Below are 19,041 nucleotides of genomic sequence, written 5' to 3' on the forward strand. Positions count from 1 at the left end.
TGTGATGTGGTGGTTTATTTGTTTTTTAAAGCTACTTTTGCAGCTTGCTTACTCAGATTTCAGATGGCAAGGAGTTCCATGCTTTGCCTTTAATTCATTTTGGCTTTAGGGGCTATGAAGATACCTTTAGTTGCATGCCTTGTGGAATATGAATGTCTGTCAGAGCTACACTGTATATACACAAAAGTATGTGGACACCCCTTCAAATTTGTGGATTCGGCTATTTCGGGCACACCATTTACACAACATTTTAGACAAACATTGGCAATAGAATGGCCTTACTGAAGAGCTCAGTGACTTTCAACGTGGCATCCTATGACGGTGCTACCTTTTCAACAAATCAGTTTCTCAAATTTCTGCCCTGCTAGAGCTGACCCGGTCAACTTTAAGTGCTGTTATTGTGAAGTGGAAACAACGACTCATCCGCAAAGTGGTAGGCCACACAAGCTCACAGAACGGGACCGGCGAGTGCTTAGGTGCGTAAAAATTGTCTGTCCTCGGTTGTAACCCTCACTATCCAGTTGCAAACTGCTTCTGGAAGCAACGTCAGCACAAAAACTGTTAGTCGGGAGCTTCACGAAATGTGTTTCAATGGCAGAGCAGCCGCACACAAGCCTAAGATCACCGTGTGCGATGCCAAGTATTGGCTGGAGTGGTGTAAACTCGCCACCAATGGACTCTGGAGCAGTGGAAAGGCATTCTCTGGAGTGATGAATCACGCTTCACCATCTGGCAGTCCGACTGACGAATCTGGGTTTTTGCGGATGCCAGGAGAATGCTACATGCCCCAATGCATAGTGCCAACTGCAAAGTTTGGTGGAGGAGGAATAGTGGTCTGGGGCTGTTTTTCATGGTTCATGCTAGGCCCCTTACTTCCAGTGAAGGGAAATCTTAATGCTACTGCATTCAATGACATTCTAGTCGATTCTGTGCTTTCAACTTTGTGGCAACAGTTTGGGGAAGGCCCTTTCCTATTTCAGCAATGACAAGCAAGGTCCAGAAATGGTTTGTCGAAAGCAGTGTGGAAGAACTTGACTGGCCTGCACAGAGCCCTGACCTAAACCCCATCGAACACCGTTGGGGTGAATTGGAATGCCGACTCTGAATGGAAGCAAGTCCCCGCAGCAATGTTCCAATGTCTCATGGAATGCCTTCCCAGAAGAGTGTAGGCAGTTATAGCAGCAAAGGGGGGACCAACTCCATAGTAATGCCCATAATTCTGGAATAAGAAGTTCCACATACTTTTGGTCATGTAGTTTATATGTTAGTTGATCGAATAGACAGTTTGGAGTTAACACATTCATATTTTTGATCAAAATGTAAAAGAAAATGTATGAAACAACAGAGGTGGAACAGATTCTGTCGCCTCTAAACTCCAGGAAGAGAAACATGATATTTGACAACCATCAGTGCTCCTCCCACTCCCACCACAATGTAGGCCACCCAAGGTAATGGAAAACCCTTAAACATGTATAATGATTCCACACTAACGAGACATTTACATTTAAGAACTAAGAGTATCACTGGTGAGTGCAACCATTTCAAATGAACCAACAGCTATACACTTCAGTTAACCTATACCACAAATTACTAAATCGAAATAATCTACACTCTTAGAAAAAAGGGTTCAAAAAAGGTTATTCGGCTGTCCCAAAGGAGAACCCTTCTTGGTTCCGGGTAAAATCCTTTTGGGTTCCAGGTAGAACCATTTTGGATTCCATGTAGAACCCTCTGTGGAAAGGGTTCTATATGGAATCCAAAAGGGTTCTACATGGAACCAACAAGGGTTATCCTATGGAAACAAACAAATAACCCTTTTAGGTTCTAGATAGCAACTTTCTTCAGAGTGTACTACTCTGAGGAGGACTAACAATAAGCAGCTTCTGTTGTGAGGGAAGAGAATGCACTCTGACCTTGCCAGTTGATTTGACGCCTTTGAAGATGCACAAGTAGACTATGACCCAGGCCAGGATGAGGATGCCAAACAGCTCCCAGCGTAGTCCTCCTGCATCCTCAATACCATTGGTTATCTCCAGAACCCTGTGACTGAGAGAGGAAGGAAGGGTCAGGATGGGAAACAAAGCTAAAGAAACCTTCATAGCTTATCATACTGTTATCATTCAATAACACAAAATCCCTGACTTTACAGTAATCTGTCCTCCTGCTCCAATTCACATCCAACTTGGGCTTTTCATTACTTTTCTCACCATATGATTACCCAAAGAGAGTACAAACCCGCTGCGATAAAAACAAGCTATAACAATAACCACAAGTCCTGAGCCCTACCCATGTCTGCGACTTTCAGGTCCTACCACTACGTCAATTAAAAAAAACATTAAATTAAGATTCCCATGAGATTTCAACCTTTATTAACCAACTCAAAAAGACAGCCAGAAGTTTGTTGAATTCCCAATGTGTTTTCAACCATCTAAAAGTACAACCAAATTCCAATGGAAAAACAATGTCTGAGTTTTGGTTTAGTGATCATCTAAATGTGTTATGGCTGCGCTTTCAACCATTAAAAAGCAACAAAGATCAAATGGGAATAAAATGTCAGATATTTTGAATTAACACAATAACTTAATGTGTCATCACTGTGCTTCATCTAATATCACAACCACATGACAAAGTACATAGTGCAAGTGATCAATGCTGTTCAAGATTCTGCTATCTTTGCATGCTAACTTGAACATGCACGTTTTCTATGATCACATAAAAATACATTTATAGTTACATTAGGCTAACCTCAAAATGTGTCCATGGATGTGTTACTCAGGTTAAATAACTACTATTACATTAGTTTGTAAGATAGCCCTAACTTTACACTATTTACTGCATTACAAAAATATTATTGAATTGTGTTTGGTTGACAATGAATCCAAATATTAACATTTAAAGAACATCTAACGCTTGAAAAGTTCTCAGTCACTGGTTTAATCTTATTCTTTAACTTTTCATTTTGGTTTAGTTGGAGACGTAAAGTTAATAGGCAATTAACTGTATTGCAAAGGTGATATTAATTTATAGTCAAACTGGAATTTGATCATTTATATGTTGGATTCATATCTCCATCTCAAACAATAATCAAAGTTAAAGAATAGGACTAAATTCCATCAAACTTTATTTAATGTGCATTTAAAGTTATATTTAGTACTATTCTTTGACTTAGATTTTTGGGGGTTGAAATGGTGACATGAATCCAACATATCAATTATTTATTTATAGGCAAACTGGAATTAAAAAGACAGACAGTCAGTGGCACAGATGGAAGTATCCAAGCAGAAAATACATCTCCTTCAAATGTTGATATTTGGTTGTGTTGACGACCAAACACAAACCAATATCCAGTTTGTCTACAAATTAATCATTTATTTGTTGGATTCCGTCTCCATCTCAACAACAACAAAAAACATTGAAGTTTAAGAATAAATCTAATCCAACTTTAAATGCACTAAGTTCTTTAACTTAGGCTGTTGGTTGAGATGTGAATCCATCATATTAATGATTCACTTGAAGATTACATTTGACGTCGAGAAAAGCTTGAAACCGTAGGCCATATTTGTTTTTTCTTTGTTTAACAATAGCTGCTGATGACTTTGCAAATGCTATATAGGCTTAAATAGTATCATTGTTGATATGACTTATAAACTATGGTTCCATTTCATTTGCTCTGTTAAACCTACCCTTCTGGAATGACTGATAATAATTAAATGTATTCACTGTTGCTAAGAGGTCACTCAATAATCATTCTCACAATAGCACATTGGTAGTAGTCAGTGACAGATATAAAAGATAAGCATTGCTGGGCTGGGTTAAAACCCTGGATGGGAGACCAAATGAATAGCTGTAGATCAACTCTTCAGTAGGAGGTGCTGCCCAGCCTAATGATTGTTTTTTTGATAGTGGATATAAGGTTTGAAGATCTGACGTTGTTTCAAAGGGACAAATTCAACATATTTAATACAAAGGTTTGTCAATGTTGAAAATGGATTACCATTAGGACATAATCCTGTGGTTTAAATTTTACCCTCAAAACAACAGTTAACGTTAATTACTTTTTAAAATCCAATGTATTTTAAAACAGATTCCATGGCAATATGTTGACAAATTACAATGAAACAACGTCAATTCAACCAGTTTGTGCCCAGTTGGTCAGTGCTTACTCAAAGTACTGCTGACTGGCTGATTGCAGGTGGGTGGCGTTTCCAGGAAAACCGCTGGAGCAGTTACCCACGGCATTCCAGGTGTTGTTGCAGGACTGCCAGGGGAAGATGGCTCGGAATGAGTTGAAGAAGTAGTAGAGTGCCCAGCTCATAAGAACGTTGTAGTAGGTGCAGAGCACAAAGGAGATCACGACTGTGGCAATGCCCACACCTGTAGAGCGAAAGGGAGGGCAAAGAGGACAAAGTAAGATACCTGTCCTACAGTGGTGATGGCCAAGCAGCAGTAGCTACTTTCTCCTCTGGTGTCTCTTGTGTATGGACCTCCTTCGGCAGTGTACTGAACTGTATGTGGATCTGTAAAGGTAGGCCTGGGTAAACAACAATGGTAGTGCTCCCATTAACAATTAGCTGTGGACAAAGTTTTTTTTAAAGATACTGTACAAAGGTGGTACACTTCCAGGTAATATGAGGTTACAAGAAAGATTAATAGCTGCTATGATAGGATTTTAGACATGCATGTTGCTACAATCCAACTAAACTAGCGTAGCATGCGTAAAATAAATGCCTGAGCGGTGTTTCTATCTTTCTGGTCGGGGGAAGGATCTCTTCTGCACTGCTCAACCAATCCATTAAATGTTGAGGAGTCGTTCAGATGCTCTATTTCCATTTCCCCTGAAAACTGGATGCATCCGGTTATTACCAACCCGCTGAGTGTGCAATCCGACAAACATTTTCCAGGAAAGCCAAAGCCCTTGTACATGATTGATTGAGGTCACTAATTAGTAAAAAACTCCACTCACCTGGAGGTCTAGGTCTTAAATGAAAGGGAGAAAGAAAGAAAAAACAGCCGACACTAGGCCCTACATGGAATGAATTTGACAGCCCATCCCAGCTTTCTCTAATATAAAAAAAAAGGTTCAGTAACAGGACCCATTCAAAACCATGCAAACCAGGAAAACCAGAGGTGGGAAGAGAACGCAACATTGGCCATAACTGGGTCACAACTAAATACTGTAAGCCAGCAGTTCCAGTATTTTGTGGGAACTAAAGAACAGTCATATATTGACATCCTGTTCCAGGCCTTTTGGCATCTGTGGATATATTGAGTTCCGATTTAATTTGCGACACAGTCCTTCAACAACAGGACTGTTGTTATGTTTGGCGTAAAAGCAACACAGCTCATCACCCTGAACACACCATCCCCACTGTCAAACATGGTGGTGGCAGCATCATGGTTTGGGCCTGCTTTTCTTCAGTAGGGACAGGGAAGATGGTTAAAATTGATGGGAAGATGGATGGAGCCAAATACAGGACCATTCTGGAAGAAAACCTGATGGAGTCTGCAAAAGACCTGAGACTGGGACGGAGATTTGTCTTCCAACAAGACAATGATCCAAAACATAAAGCAAAATCTACAATGGAATGGTTCAAAAATAAACATATCCAGGTGTTAGAATGGCCAAGTCAAAGTCCAGACCTGAATCCAATCGAGAATCTGTGGAAAGAACTGAAAACTGCTGTTCACAAATGCTCTCCATCCAACCTCACTGAGCTTGAGCTGTTTTGCAAGGAGGAATGGGAAAAAATGTCAGTCTCTCGATGTGCAAAACTGATAGAGACATACCCCAAGCGACATACAGCTGTAATCGCAGCAAAAGGTGGCGCTACAAAGTATTAACTTAAGGGGGCTGAATAATTTTGCACGCCCAATTTTTCAGTTTTTGATTTGTTAAAAAAAGTTTGAAGTATCCAATAAATGTCGTTCCACTTCATGATTGTGTCCCACTTGTTGTTGATTCTTCACAAAGAAATACAGTTTTATATCTTTATATTTGAAGCCTGAAATGTGGCAAAAGGTCACAAAGTTCAAGGGGGCCGAATACTTTCGCAAGGCACTGTATATATACACATTTAAAACACAATAAAGATATATCTATATAAATAAACAATAGTACGCAATATAAACACCATGGGACCATGCAGCCATCATACCGCTCTTGAAGGAGACGCGTTCTGTCTCCTAGAGGTGAATGTACTTTGGTGCGAGAAGTGCAAGTCAATCCCAGAACAACAGCAAAGGACCTTGTGAAGATGCTGGTGGAAACAGGTACAAAAGTATCTATATCCACAGTAAAACGAGTCCCATATCGACATAACCTGAAAGGCCCCTCAGCAAGGAAGAGCCACTGCTCCAAAACCACCATAATAAAGCCAGACTACGGTTTGCAACTGCACATGGGGACAAAGATCGTACTTTTTGGGGAAATGTCCTCTGGTCTGATGAAACAAAAATAGAACTGTTTGGCCATAATGACCATCGTTATATTTGGAGGAAAAAGGGGGAGGCTTGCAAGTTGAAGAACACCATCCCAACCATAAAGCACGAGGTGGCAGCATCATGTTGTAAGGGTGCTTTGCTGCAGGAGGGACTGGTGCACTTCACAAAATAGATGGCATCATGAGGTAGGAGAATTATATGGATATATTGAAGCAACATCTCAAGACGTTAGTCAGGAAGTTAAAGCCTGGTCGCAAATGGGTCTTCCAAATGGACAATGAACCCCACGCATACTTCCAAAGTTGTGGCAAAATGGCCAGGACAAGAAAGTTTAAGGTATTGGAGTGGCCATCACAAAAACCCTGACCTGGCCTACAAACCGGACTCAGTTACACAAGCTCTGTCAGGAAGATTGGACCAAAATGCACCCAACTTATTGTGGGAAGCTTGTGGAAGGCTACCCAAAACATTTGGCCCAAGTTAAACAATTTAAAGGCAATACTACCAAATACTAATTGAGTGTATGTAAACTTCTGACCCATTGGGAATGTGATTAAAGAAATAAAAGCTGAAATAAATCACTCTACTATTATTCTGACATTTCACATTCTTAAAATAAAGTGGTGATCCTAACTAACCTAAGACAGGGAATTTTTACTAGGATTAAATATCAGGAATTGTGAAAATCTGGGTTTAAATGTATTTGGCTAAGGTGTATGCAAACTTCCGACTTCAACTGTACATACACACACATTTGTGGCCCGCCACTTCGTGGCTGAGTCGTTGCTGCTCCTAGACAATTCCACTTCACAATAATAGCACTCACAGACGACTGGGGCAGCTCTAGAAGGGCAGAAATGTGACTGACTTGTTGGAAATGTGGCATCCTATGACAGTGCCACATTGAAAGTCACTGAGCTCTTCAGACCTAACGATTAAAGCAGTTCAGGTTCACTACCCGGACTTGACCTGGGTCCCCTGCTGTGCTGGGTCAAGTGTCTCTCAGTTGAACACTGAATAACCAAACATTGTGCAATTTTTCACAAGACATCACCGAAAGCTGGGCTTAACTGTCAGAAACTGTGTTGAGTTTCTCTTCTCGGAATAGTTTTGATTTTAAAAAGTCCTTATCGCCTAAAATATGTGGAGACAACACTTTAGCAGCAGTAGTGTCTTAATGACTGTGTATACTGTTCATAAATCTTTCCACTGAGACTCTGCATTACAGAATATACATAAAATGTACTCCAAGAAGAACTGAATCTTTACAAACAAATCTGTGAGGTTTCAAGTTTTAATGTCATGTGGACCAGTACGGTGAAATGCTCTAACCCCAACAATGCAGTAATCAATAACAATGTAATACTAAAAATAACATAAGGTATAACAAAAAAGCACAAAGAAAAATAAGAAAAATGTGCAAGGATACTGGAGTGATAGCGATAGATATGTATAGGGGTAAGGCGACTAGGCATCAGGCTGATAAACAGAGTAACAACAGCGTATATGATAATTGTATGTGAGTGGGTGTGCTTGTGTGGAGCAGCGGTTCCAAAACTATGGGGTCAGGGGTCGCCTGATAAGAAAATGGAGTAAAGGGAGAATTTTCCAAAATCCTGAAGAATATATATTTTTTAAATATAATATTGGCTTTGTATCTCAAAATCCTTGTAATGTGGGAAAGGGCAACACTTGACCATTGCACTTGAATCATTCCCACGGTGAATGACTAGGTCCGCTACGCTTTGAAACCACACATTATTTCAGAGACTTTGATATTACCGGCCACAATTGATATGGTGGAAACAAGGTGTGGGGAGGCAGGTGCACAGAAACTCCCATCAATACCTTTGTCAATACCTTTGTCAGATATCACTGTTAAATGAGAATTGCTATTGCTAGCAATACAGAGGAAACGGACTGAAATGACTCAAACTCCCCCAGCTTACGCCCTCCAAATGGATGTTAGCTTTGAGGGCTAAGATGCCCATCTATTGCTTTTGTTTGCTATACATGTCGGGGGATGCTATTCCTGAAGACATCCTGTTCCGTTTCACGAGAATGAAAGGGCACAGAGGATGTTCAGTGTGCTGTGGCTGTATTGACGAAAAAAACAGATTCCATGGGATGGACTGGTGGCACAGATGTGGATCTAGAGCATGACAATGTTCTATTTAATACCGAGGCTTGGTGGTTATCGAGGGGAGAGTGTTGGAAAGATTTTTCGCATTGAGAGGGGAACTGTTGTCATTCACAATGGATGTAAAAATAAATTAAAGACTTGGTTGAATGTCTGTAATGAATACATTTTCGTGGACTACACAGAAAATGTAACAGACATATTTGGAAAACTGAACAGATGTTTGCAGTGGAAATACAAAGACATTCTACAGATGAGTGACTGAATCAGTGGATTCAGAGGAAATAATTCTTATTGGAGAGTCTTTCAAAAGCAAATCGTGCCCGCTTCCCTCAGCTGAACATATTTCTAACAGAAAACAGCATCAGTAACTGTCCCATCGCTTGGAGGAGCACTTTGGGACCTACTTCCCAATCCGTTTGACTGTGATCCTGGCTCAGTTGACATGCCAGTAAGTGATGTGACTGAATGCATTCACAGGTCACTAAAGAGGAGTTTTGATTCCTGACTCAAAGGGAATAATACCCTGCCTAACTAAAAAAATGCAAGCTCTGAGTGGGAAAAAAAACGTTTTGAAAAGGTCATCCAACTCAGAATTCAGACTCGGGCCTCTTTTTAAAGGTCAGACTTTCCGACCTAAAGATCACGGACGTCATGATTTGACCTCGTATTTTTCCCAGTTGTCTTGAAAGCACCATAAAACCCATGGTAGCCTTTGTCAGCTCATATCTGTGTGAAGCTGGATTCAGAGCTCTCGTCTGCATTAAAACCAAATATCGATCCAGGTTGGATGTGACAGCAGAGATGAGGCGCGCACTGTCGACCACGCCCCCTGACTTTGAGAAGCTCCGACGTGATATGCATCAAGCGCACCCATCTCATTAGAGGTGGTGAGATAAGATACATTATGTCAGACTAATTTGCAATTGACGGTCAACTACTTACTTTTAATGTATTATGTGATGGTGAGTTGAGAAGACAACCAGAAATACTGTTAGAATGTTTTTCAATTGAATAAAAAAGTAAACATTGGCTGTTAATTACATATTTTTTTTCACATTGTTGGGGTTCCGAGAATTGTCAGATATTAACATGGGGTCGTGGGCCCAAAAAGTTTGGGAACCCCTGGTGTAGGGTCAGTATGAATGTATGTGCATATTATGTGTGTGTGTTTGTGTGTGAGCAAATTATGAAGTGAGTGTGTGTGTGTTGGAGTGTCAGTGTGCGTAGGGTCCTGTGAGTGTATGTAGGGCCCTGTGAGTGTGTATAGAGACAGTGCAAAAACATAAATCAAATGAAAAACACAAGGGTCAACTCTGATAGTCCATGTAGACATCTGGCTAGCTTTTTTAGCATCTGGCTTGGAGACAGGAACTGTTCAGGAGCCTGTTGGTGTCAGACTTGATGCACCAGTACTGCTGCCGTGCGGTGGCTGGTCTATTTAACGATTTTCCCAGGCCTTCCTTTCACATCTACTGATATAGAGGTCCTGGATGTAGTGGGCTGTCCACACCACCCTCTGTAGTACCATGCAATCGAGGGCGCTGCTATTGCCATACCAAGTAGCAATGTAGCCAGCCAAGATGCTCTCAATGATATAGCTGTAGAACTTGACGATTTGAGGGCCCATGCCAAACTTCTTCAACCTCCTGAGGGGGAAGAGGCGCTGTCGCACAATCTTCATGACTGTGCGGATGTGTGTGTGGACCATTAAGTCCTCAGGGATTTGGACACAGAGGAACTTGAAGTCCTCGACCCACTCCACCTCAGCCCCATGGATATGGATGGGGGCATGCTCACCCCATCGTTTCCTGTAGACCATGATCAGTTCCATGGTCTTACAAACGTTGAGGGAAAGGTTGTTGTTCCGGCACACCACTGCCAGGTCACTAACCTCTTCCCTGTAGGCTGTCTCATCGCTGGTGATCAGGCCTACACTACCACCGTCAGGAAGTCCAGGATCCATGTTGCAGAGGGAAGTGTCCAGTCCCAGGGTCCTAAACTTGGTGACGAGTTTGGAGGGGACAATGGTGTTGGAACCCTGAGCTGTAGTCAATGAACAGCATTCTCACATAGGTACATTATTCCTATTATATGGTGGGTGAAGGCCGTTTGAAGTGCAGTTGAGATTACATCATCTATGGATCTGTTGGGGCGGTATGAACATTGGAGAGAATCTAGGGTGTCTGAGATGGAGTTGATGTGTGACATAACCAGCCTCTCAAAGCACTTCATGATTACAGATTTGAGTGCTACAGGGCAGTAATCATTGTGGCATGAAGCCTGAAGAGTTCTTGGGAACAGGAAGGATGGTGGTCATCTTAAAACATGTGGGGATTACAAACTGGGACAAGGAGAGAAAAATGACAGTGAATATGCCTGCCAGCTGTTCTGTACATGCTCTGAGGACCCACACTGGGGTACCGTTGGGCTCCACGGCCTAAACTGGTGTTGACCTGATTAAAGACCTTACTCACGTCGGCGAGATCACCTAGTCCATTGGGACGGTGATGGCCCTCACACCAGATGTTGTCATTGTCAAAGCGTGCATAAAATGCATCGAGTTCGTCTGGTGGAGAGGCATATTTGGGCAGGTCAAGGCTGCGTCTTCCTTTGTAATCCGTAATGTAGCCCCTGCCACGTGGCGGGCATCAGAGCCTGTGTACTATGATTCCACTTTCCCTATATTGTCCTTTCGCTCGTTTGATGAATTTGCGGAGGTCATAGCGGTTTTTCTTGTACTTATTCCGGTCCTCAGCCGTAGCCTCAGGGTTGTCTGCGATAGCCATGTACTTTATTTTTCCTTTATTTAACTAGGCAAGTCAGTTAAGAACAAATTCTTATTTTCAATGACGGCCTAGGAACAATGGGTTAACTGCCTTGTTCAGGGGCAGAACCACCGATTTTTACCTTGTCAGCTCGGGGATTCGATCTTACATCCTTTCGGTTCCAAGTCCAACGCTCTAACCACTAAGCTACCTGCCGCCCCAGTTTAGTGTCATCCCAGTGTTAATCCAGGGCTTTCGATTGGGGAAGCAACATGGTCGATGCATTTCCTAATGAAGCTGGTGATGGAGGTGGTTAGCTTGTTGATGCTATCTGTGGAGTCTCAAAACATATTCCAATCAGCCCTAACAAATCAGTACTGTAGCATAACCTCTGATTCTGGGTGATAATTTGTCAATGGAACGAGTCACGAGTACTTCCTGTTTGAGATTCTGCTTGTAAACAGGAAACAGTACGGATACATGATCTGATTTTCCGAATTGCGGATGAGGAAGGGCCTTGTATGCTTGCTTGTGGGTAGAATAACAGTGGTCTAAGTCTTTATCTCCCCTAGTGGTGAAGGAGATGTGTTGATGGATGTTGGGTATCACGTGTCTTAATGACGCATAATTAATATCACCGGCAACCAGAAAAGCAGCCTATGGAGGTACGTTTTCCTGCTTGTAGCCTCATACAGTTTGTTAAGTGCCAGCTTGTTATTTTCTTGTCCTGAAGTGGAATGTATACAACAGTCACAATAACAGCTGAAAATCCCCTAGGAGGTAGAAGGGTTGGCATTTGACCATCTGGTATTCCATGACAGGTGAACAATGGGTCGACTTTTCTACCGCGCTCGAGTCAGCAAACCAGTTGTTGTTGATGAAGAGGCAAACCCCTCCCCCCTCTTGATTTCCCTTACTCCACTGTCCTGTCCGCACGGTTAATGGAGAATCCATTGAGTTGGATAGCATCTTGTCCGAGAGCCACATTTCAGAAACGCAGAGAATATTGCAGTTTCTAGAGTCCCATTGGTTGCTAATCCGCGATCTGAGGTCATCCATTTTAGGCCAGTAAAATGCAGGGAAGGCCGGTTTCCCCTTCGCCTTAATCTCTCCAGGATGTCTCTTGCCTCTGTAATGCCAGCATGTCCTCTTGGGTAACCCGAACATTGTGTTGGAATTACAGAAAGAGCCCAGGGCAGATGAGTCGAAGTCAAAGTAGAAGCCGGAATTGAGGTATGTAACTGCCGATTTGATGTTCAAAGTTATTGAAAGAAATTATAGTGGATACATTTAGAGAAAATAAAGTCAAATTTGGGTCGGAGCTTGCAAAAAGGCGGACATCCAGTACGGCGCCATCTTGAGTAAGGTCAGGTCATGTTTGGTGCCTCACAAAAGAATACAAAATATTTTGGCATTGTTAGCAGAGAAAGAATTATGGAATGCTGCTGGCAATATGGAGGGGTGGGCTGGAAAACACCTATATCAACACAATGATGGAGCCCAATCTAACCCCACTGATCTCCCGGATCAGTTGGAACTACTACACGTGGTACACCATAAGCCTCTTCTTTTGTCATCCATCCCCGAGTTTGCTCTTTCCCTTCACGCGAATTTATTGGCTCATCCTAACACACCCAGAGTGGCGTAATGGTGTTTGCGTTCTTCCTGTCAAAAGGAGTTTCATCTACAGTGTTCAATAACAACCCAGCGCCGCTATACTGCAGACGAGGAAGAATTCCGTGGGAGTGGTCAAAAGCATTGGAATATTTGAAGAAGAATTGCTTAATTGTATGTACTGCAAAACAATAATATTGTGAATTGTAAGGGATCAGGGGTTGATCTCCAAATGTACAGTTATGGTTATCATTATTTTGTCAATAAATAACTAAGTAAAATCAGGTCAAATACATTCTCAGTTTACTAATCTAAAGCTAGGGAACCTCAAAAGCCAACACATTCTTTAGTCCAGTAGCCGATCTCTATCTTTCACTACAGCAAGATTGCAACATATTGTGGGATGATATTGCCAGCAAGGAAAACCAATTGGCTGAGTTTACGATTTGAGAAACACAAAGGCTCTTCTGATGCAATGCTACTTGTACACCTATTATTCAAATGTTAACCCTTTGTGTTAATGTTAACCTTTTCATGACCCAAGCCTCCCTGTGTAGATTCTGCTACTGCACCTGCAAAACTGCTAAGTCTTGGTGATTTCACCTGACATGCCCAACAACAAAATAGGCACATAGGTCGCTCTGGATAAGAGCGTCTGCTAAATGACTTAAATGTAAATGTAATGTCATCTGATTGTGTTGAAGAAGAACAGGTTCCACCAGATTGAATTAAGAGTGCATTTTTTAAATGTGCATTTACATGCCATTGTAGCAACATGTCATTTTAATGTCATATGTTGAACAATGATGAACATTTTATTTAACTAGGCAAGTCAGTTAAGACCAAATTCTTAATTACAATGACGGCCTACACCGGTCAAACCCAGACGATGCTGGGCCAATTGTGCGCTGCCCTATGGAACTCCCAATCACGGCTGGTTGTGATACAGCCTGGATACGAACCAGGGTGTCTGTAGTGACGCTTCTAGACCTGAGATGTGGTGCCTTAGACCGCTGCACCACTCGGGAGCCCTAAACATACTTTTACTGTCTGTCTAGAATGTTGAACTGTTATTGACTACTGAGTTCCTTCCTCCAAGTGCACTCTATGTCTAAGACAAGGGTCAGAAAAATGGCCTTTCACACCTAGGTAAATACCATGTGACCTCACAGGACTACAAAAAAGACACTGCTGTCTCCCCCTTTTAGCCTCTTATCCTGCTGGACCTTCATCTTCAGTAGGCTGACCACAAGGAAGGACCTTCGCCTTAAAATGGCAAGAACTGGTAAACTGATAAGTTAGGAAAAGTACATTTATAGAAATTGGGACGGAACAGCCCATGCACTAAACAGTCTCAGATGGAGTTTTCATTTAAGCTAACCTTCTTCAAAGAAAGAAGGAGAAGACCATTTGGAGCACAGCCTCTGCAACTCAAAGGAAGAGCCATCAGGTAGAACAAGCAGGGACAAAACCCAAAGAGCAGTCCATGAGGGACCATCCAAACTCAGAGGAAAGGAGCAAGAAACCACCACCAAGGAACCCCTCAACTCAGGACAAATGAGGACACACTGCCATCTTTCCTTTGTTAACCTCCATATGGCCTAACCAGAGCCAAGGACAACAGACTATCACATCTTTAAATATTAAGATAGAATGAAAGACAAGAGACCTCAATATATTTCCTACCTTTTCATGATCCCTCTCATTATGATTGTAAATATCTTGATTAGAGTTATTATACACTACGTGACCAAAAGTATGTGGACAGCTGCTCATCGAACATCCCATTCTACAATCATGGGCATGAATATGGAGTTGGTCCCCCCTTTTGTATAACAGCCTCCACTCTTCTGGGAAGGCTTTCCACTAGATGTTGGAGCATTTCTGCGGGGACTTGTTTCCAGTCAGCCACAAGAGCATTATTAAGGTCGGGGCATTGATGTTGGCCGATTAGGCCTGGCTCACAGTCGGTGTTCCAATTCATCCCAAAGGTGTTCGATGGGGTTGAGGTCAGGGCTCTATGCAGGCCAGTCAAGTTCTTTCACATCGATCTCAACAACCCATTTCTGTATGGACCTCATTGTCATGCTGAAACAGGAAAGGGCATTCCCCAAACTGTTGCCAAAAACTTGGAAGCACCGAATTGTCTAGAATGTCATTGTATGCTGTAAAGTTTAGATTTCTCTTCACTGAAACTAATAACAGCACCAGACCATTATTCCTCCTCCACTAAACTTCACAGTTGGCACTATGCATTGGGGTCAGACTGCCAGATGGTGGTGTGATTCATCACTCCAGAGAACGCGCTTCTACTGCACCAGAGTACAATGACGGTGAGCTTTACACCACTTCAGCCGACACTTGGCATTGCGTATGGTGATTTTAGGCTTTTGTGCAGCTGCTCGGCCATGGAAACTCATTTCATGAAGCTCCTAACAAACAAGTTATTGTGCTGACATTGCTTCAAGAGACAGTTTGAAACTTTGTAGTGAGTGTTGCAACAGAGGACAGACGATTTTTACATGCCTCAGCACTCGGCGGTCCCATTCTGTGGGTTTGTGTGGCCTACAACTTCATGGCTGAGCCGTTGTTTCTTCTAGACATTTCCACTTCACAATAACAGCACTAACAGTTGACCAGGGCAGCTGCAGTAGGACAGAAATTTGACAAACGGATTTGTTTGAAAGGTGGCATCATATGATGGTGCACGTTGAAAGTCACTGAGCTCTTTAGTAAAGGCATTCTACTGTCAATGTTTGTCTATGGAGATTGCATGGCGGTGTGATCAATAGTATACATCTATCAGCAACTGGTGTGGCTGAAACTGCCGAATCCACTCATTTGAACAGGTGTACACATACACTATATACACAAAAGTATCTAGAATGTATAAAGAACTTGTGTTTGTCTTGTTATTCTGGGAAAGAACTCAAATTAATTCTCAAAGAATTTATACCTTCAGATTCATCTATGTATTACTATTAATCTAATTTTGGTCATGCCTTCTTAGACAAACTCTCTGAGGAATTACAAGACACATCTCAGGGACACCAGGATACCAAGGAGACAATCAGCCAAAACATACAGTACACGTGAGGCCACTCAAAGTATAAATAAAACAAAGCAAATCTTGGTCTAACAAATCAAATACAACACGTGTGCCCATACCAGTGGATGTTTAGACATAGGAAAGCATTTAGCAAAGGAAGAACTGTCAGCTCAGTTTGAGCTGCTGTGAAACTGGAGAGACGTAGTTGTATAGAATGTGAGAATATGAGTTTGGTGTATGATAAAATCCATAAGGCCATGTGGAATAGGATGTGGAAAAGAATCACATTAGGGGTCAACAGGAATATGCTGCATTCTGTATCCAAGCTCAACCACAAAAGTGACAAATTGTATATTACTCTATGGAATTACAAAATGACATTACAAACACAACCCACAGATAAAAGGTACAATGGTGGGTCAGGAGAGGAATGAGGTAGAGGATTTTACAATGATACATTCATATACTACTGAGTAAGTATACTGTAGGCATAAGTCCAGAGTGAAAATTGTGTTGGTTGAGCAGAGGAGAAGTTTGTGGGGAATTGATTGGGAGAACTGATGACAGAAATATCACAGTTACTATGTGGTGGCATAGTAATATAAATTAAAAAGATATATTCAGAAAGAACTACCTGCTTTTGGCCTTCGCTTAGCACAGAGCCATTACCAGGCTGAAATGAGCGATAAATCAAGGGACGGACCCAAAAGTTTTGACCGGGTAGACTATCTCTGTTTTTGAGGAGATAAAAACTATGGAGAAAAGTCTGAAGTTAGAACAGGTGACAGAATACCTCATTGATTCAAACCCAAGATAATCAAAGGCTGTTGATGGCTGGGCCTTGTACATTGAGGGAGCATTAGGTGACCGCTAGTGTCCTGAAGATCCACACATTCCATGGTCAAAAATAGTGCAATCTTCCAGACTACCAGAGTCAGAGGCCATTTGGTGTCCAAAGGCATTTGTATTTAACCAATCAGAATTCTTCATTATGATTTGAAACATATTCAACTCTCTAAATAGTGAAAGTTGTATTATCTAACAGTGTCCCTACTGGCCTGCAGAACGAGATCCAGGCAGAAAGTTTGAAATCTTTAACTTAGATGGAAAGTAGTACCCTGCAGTTGACACTAGAAATACAACATCTTCTCTCAAAACACTGAGGACTTTGAAGGGATTTGTTTCGAGCTACTGATTTTGAACCTATAAGCTTATTTGATGTTTCAAAAGTAAATGTGTCAGGTTTTTTTCTGATAAAAACAATATGTTGTGAATCTGTGAATATCAAGAACACATGTTGAATCACCCATATTCGATTCCAAATTAAGATTAGAATTTGCTACTTTTATATGTTCAGAATGTACACCGTTTCACTCCTTTAGTAATTTTAACATGTGTCAACTCAAAAGCGTAGCCCCAACTGTTTCGTAGTAGATTTTGATCAAAACAATTATTCCAGAAAGCATGGGCCAACGAATTTGAGAAACTAATTCAGGCACTACAATGTCAATTGTACAAGGTCTCAGCCATCAACACAGCATCTGAAATCATTTGGTTTTGTGACAGATGTTTTATTCAATACAATACACATAATTGATTAAACAAGCAGACGGCACAGGCAGTTCTCAGGATAACGTGTGTTCCTACTACCACAGTCCAGCAAAATGCCAAATGAGTGCTTTCACAGAATCAGAACCTAGGGAATCTCTGTAATTCATTTTTTTTACCATGATGAACAGTAGTTATTGTAGGGTGGCTTCTGACAAACTATCTTTCAAACCTTGTTGATTGATGAGGAGGCAGGACGCCCACCATTATTTATGAGGCGGGCATGTCCAGAGGTAATCAAATTAGGTAAATGAAATGAGATAACCAAGGGGTTTCAACCATTGTATAAACATCCGGTTTGTGGGTGACGGATTTGGAAGGGGTTGGTAATTAGGTTTAGTTATGTTAATTAAGACTATAAGTTAGAGTGAATTAGGTTTGTGTGGGTGTTGTCTATGATTGATGTCTTTTGATGTCTTTTCATATCATATGGCATAATGTCAGGTAGAACCTGACCCGGGAGTCGTGATTTATGACCACAGATGTCAAATCTGGGATTAGGGACAGATTTTTTATAGAAGGGTATTTGCACACGACTCCCAGGTCAAGTACTATTGTCATATGTAACATGTAAAATACTATTATAATAAATGTGTAAGATCATTGAAGATCTCTTGCACATATGAATATAATATATTATATATGTATGGATATATATGAATATATATATCCACGGATGCTGCAGACAACAGTTTTCAAGAAGTTACATTGGTGATGGAAAATGTCAGATATTCAAAGACCATCACATCTTTCACATTGCCATCAGTGAAGCTTATGTTAGGAACTCAGTCCTGCCAGTGATTAATTGACAGGTCTTAATCCCGCAGGGCTCCCTGTCAACCTTCAAGTGAATAGACCACTTATCCCAACAGAGGTAGGGTGAAAAATTGGAGTGCCATTGGTATAAGGGAGGTTGGGGTACTTTTTGGAATGGTCTTTTCACTCACGGGATACAGTAGCTCACCCCAAGAAACCTTTGCAAGGGTTAAATCTGCATAAACATTGTTGATTTACTGTTACCTTAAAATAAGACAGGCCCTCTCACAGAACTGTATCCACTGGATGCTGCATACATCTGTTTTCATGAATTAAGGATTATTTTACATCCCATACACTAATATTAGTAATTTAAATACAGTTTTCAGTAGCTTGGTGGTAGTTGAACTAAATTCAAATTTTGGTAGTGTTTTCAGTAGTTAATGACTTTTTCCCCCACGTAGCGGTGTAGATAACTATTGAAGCTACACACTATTTTTTCTGTCGCTAAAATAAAATGTGTGAAGTAGGTGAAGTAGGAAAGAATGTCCTTTATCTTTCGGCATCAGAGCTGCTTAATTTACACTGGACTCTTTAATGGCAGTAGTTTTTACCACAAGACATAATGACATCATGAACATTACTTTTTTACCACATTAGCAACA

At 41.4% G+C, this 19,041-nt stretch overlaps 2 protein-coding genes across 2 annotated transcripts in view; one reads left to right on the plus strand and one right to left on the minus strand.

Annotated features, from left to right (window-relative positions):
- LOC124034262 (sodium- and chloride-dependent GABA transporter ine-like) overlaps positions 1–19,041 on the minus strand; it is a 54,389-nt gene that overhangs the window by 18,075 nt on the left and 17,273 nt on the right. The window contains exons 3-4 of the mRNA XM_046347195.1: positions 4,164–4,374; positions 1,914–2,046 (exon numbers count right to left, since the gene is read on the minus strand). Of these exons, the coding sequence (XP_046203151.1) occupies positions 1,914–2,046; positions 4,164–4,374 (344 nt within the window). The remainder of the gene's footprint in view (positions 1–1,913; positions 2,047–4,163; positions 4,375–19,041) is intronic.
- LOC124034261 (LIM domain kinase 2-like) overlaps positions 12,338–19,041 on the plus strand; it is a 68,948-nt gene continuing 62,244 nt past the window's right edge. The window contains exon 1 of the mRNA XM_046347194.1: positions 12,338–12,582. The gene's annotated coding sequence lies outside the window, so the exon portion shown is untranslated. The remainder of the gene's footprint in view (positions 12,583–19,041) is intronic.

Source organism: Oncorhynchus gorbuscha, linkage group LG04 (assembly GCF_021184085.1).
Source record: "Oncorhynchus gorbuscha isolate QuinsamMale2020 ecotype Even-year linkage group LG04, OgorEven_v1.0, whole genome shotgun sequence".
Taxonomy (NCBI): Eukaryota; Metazoa; Chordata; class Actinopteri; order Salmoniformes; family Salmonidae; genus Oncorhynchus; species Oncorhynchus gorbuscha.